Source organism: Carlito syrichta, unplaced genomic scaffold (assembly GCF_000164805.1).
Source record: "Carlito syrichta isolate Samal-C Ts95f unplaced genomic scaffold, Tarsius_syrichta-2.0.1 Scaffold67556, whole genome shotgun sequence".
Taxonomy (NCBI): Eukaryota; Metazoa; Chordata; class Mammalia; order Primates; family Tarsiidae; genus Carlito; species Carlito syrichta.
In genome coordinates this window covers 248295-250762 of record NW_007011652.1, presented here as the reverse complement: position 1 = coordinate 250762, position 2468 = coordinate 248295, and the positions used below count along the sequence as shown (strand labels likewise).

Here is a 2468-nt window from a genome sequence, read left to right as displayed (position 1 = left end):
AGTGGCTCAGCCTGTAATCCTGCACCTTGGGAGGCTGAGGTGAGTGGATTGCCTGAGCCCGCGGGTTCGAGACCCGCCTGGGCAGGAGCCAGGCATGGTGGCTCACACCTGTAATCCCAGCATTCTGGGAGGCTGAGGCGGGAGGATCCCTTGAGCTCAGGAGTTTGAGATCAGCCTGGACCACATAGGAAGATCGTGTCTCTACAAAAAAATTTAAAAATTAGCAGGGCATAGTGGCGCACACCTGTAGTCCCAGCTGTTCAGGAGACTGAGGCAGGAGGATTGCTTGAGCCCGGAAGGTCGAGGCGGCAGTGAGCCGTGATCGTGCCATTGCGCTCCAGGCTGGGCAACAGAGTGAGACCCAGTTTCAAAAAAAGGAAAGTGGGTTTGGTAGGAGAAGTGTGGGGTAAACTGAGAGAGACCCCAGAGTCATGAAGGAAGAGTTGTTGGAGCGAGCTGAGGAGGCTGGCTAAGAAGGGGAGGGCTGAGGGAAGAGATGGCCCTCTCAGGAGATAAGACCCACAGGTTCTGAGAGACCTCTGCTGGGAGACGGCCTGGGTGAGAGCGCAATGACTGTCGAGAAGGGCTGTGGCAGGCTGAGGAGCCCTCAAAGTCAGGGAGACTTGGAGATGAACTGCTGACAGCAAAAGACTTTGGGCCTAGGGACGTGACTGGGCCCCAGCTGACCCCGCAACCCCCACAGGCATGGGGCAGGGGCGGAAAATGTGTGTAGGCCCGGGGAGGCAGGCAGCCAGGGGAAGGCTCAGGAGGAGGGAGATTGACCTGCCCCGCCCCCTCCCAGCCTGATAAAGGTCCCGGCAGGGCCAGGACCTCCCACCCGAGCTGCCTGGCTGCAAGGATCCAGGTTGGTGCTGAGTCCTTGGGAGGGATGACCGCCGCCCCTCCCCAAGCCCCCTGCAAGAGCGCCCGAGAAAGCGGGTGGAGGGGCGGTGGAAGGGAGGGAGGAGGGCCGCCACTGATCGCCCCCGCCCCTGCCTCTGCAGAGTGCCCCTCCGGTCCGGCCATGAGGCTCTTCCTGTCGCTCCCGGTCCTGGTGGTGGTTCTGTCGATGGTCCTGGAAGGTAAAAGTGGGCTAGGAAATTGGGGACCTTGAGATTTGGGAGGGTGACGCAGGCCACAGGCCTGGGGTCCCACTGTAGAGGACCCTTGAGAGCTCTGCGGCCCCTTCCGAGGCGTGGGTCCCCTGTCGTGGATACATGGGTTTCAGGATTCTCTAAACTAGGTCAGTTCAGTAGGCGGCAAATCTGCCCGAGGGGCCCTAGCGACTGGTGACGTATGGGCTCCCCCACCGCTGGGATTGGCTGTCCTGCTTCTACAGTTTTGAAAGGGGCGGGGCGGGGGAGGCAGTGCTGAGTAAGGTAATTTCCAACAGCCCCGTCCAGTGACAACAGAAGCCTCTCTCCATTCTGACAATATGACCCCCAAGAATCACATTCAAGGATACCCATTTCCTTCCCCGGAATCCCATCCTGAGACTCCCGGTAACACATTTTCGCACCCCTCCCATCTTCCTGGCAGGCCCAGTCCCAGCCCAGGGGGCCCCAGACGGCTCCAGCGCCTTGGATAAGCTGAAGGACCTTGGACAAACCCTGGGGGAAAAAGCCCGAGAAGTCATTGACCGCATCAAGCAGAGTGAAATTTCTACCAAGACCCGGTTAGGACCCTTCCCAGGGCACAGGAGGGCTGGGGTGTGTCAGGGTGCAGCCCAGGATGGTCCAAGATGAATAGATTGAAAAAAACCAAGTGCCAGAGAGGTTGATATTATCCCTGTGGTCAAACAGCTAGATATCAAGGTGCTCAGACTTCAGGGAGAGGTTCCCTGACTCCCATCCAGGCCACATTTTAAAGATGGTCCTTGGATAGCAAAGAACCCAAGCCTGGGTCTGGGTCCACAGCAGGTGTAGACCTCCTTATTTCCTGTGTGATCTGAGAGAAGAGCATCACCATCAGCCCCAGTTTTCTCTCCTGTGAAATGGGTGGTTCTGAGGGGAAGTAGAGAGGGGATTTTCAGAGTCTCTGGTGCATTGTAAATGCTCCATATATCACTGAGCTAACATGTGCACTCACCATGCCCAGGGGTTCAAGACCAGCCTGGGCAACTTGGTGATACCTCATCTCTACAATAAATCACAAAAAACTAACCGGACATGGTGGCATGTGCCTGTAGTTCCAGCTACTTGGAAGGCTGAGGCAGAAGGATCGCTGGCGCCCAGCAGGTCGAGGCTGCGGTGGCCGTGGCATTCACTCCAGCCTGGGCAACAAGAGTGAGACTCCAGCTCAAAAAAACCCAAATATGTATTAAGCATTTGCTAAGTGTTGTAAACTATCTAAAACTGGGAGTCTAAAACTGATGAACAGCCGGGCTCGGTGGCTCAGCCTGTAATCCCGCGCTTTGGGAGGCTGAGGTGAGTGGATGGCCTGAGCCCGTGGGTTCGAGACCCGCCTGG

The 2468-nt window shown here is 57.3% G+C and overlaps 1 protein-coding gene across 1 annotated transcript in view; it reads left to right on the top strand.

Moving 5' to 3' along the window:
- Nucleotides 1-797: 797 nt before the first annotated feature.
- Nucleotides 798-2468, top strand: part of APOC1 (apolipoprotein C1) — a 2707-nt gene continuing 1036 nt past the window's right edge. The window contains exons 1-3 of the mRNA XM_008051793.1: nt 798-865; nt 1005-1082; nt 1540-1675. Of these exons, the coding sequence (XP_008049984.1) occupies nt 1025-1082; nt 1540-1675 (194 nt within the window). The 5' untranslated portion in view covers nt 798-865; nt 1005-1024. The remainder of the gene's footprint in view (nt 866-1004; nt 1083-1539; nt 1676-2468) is intronic.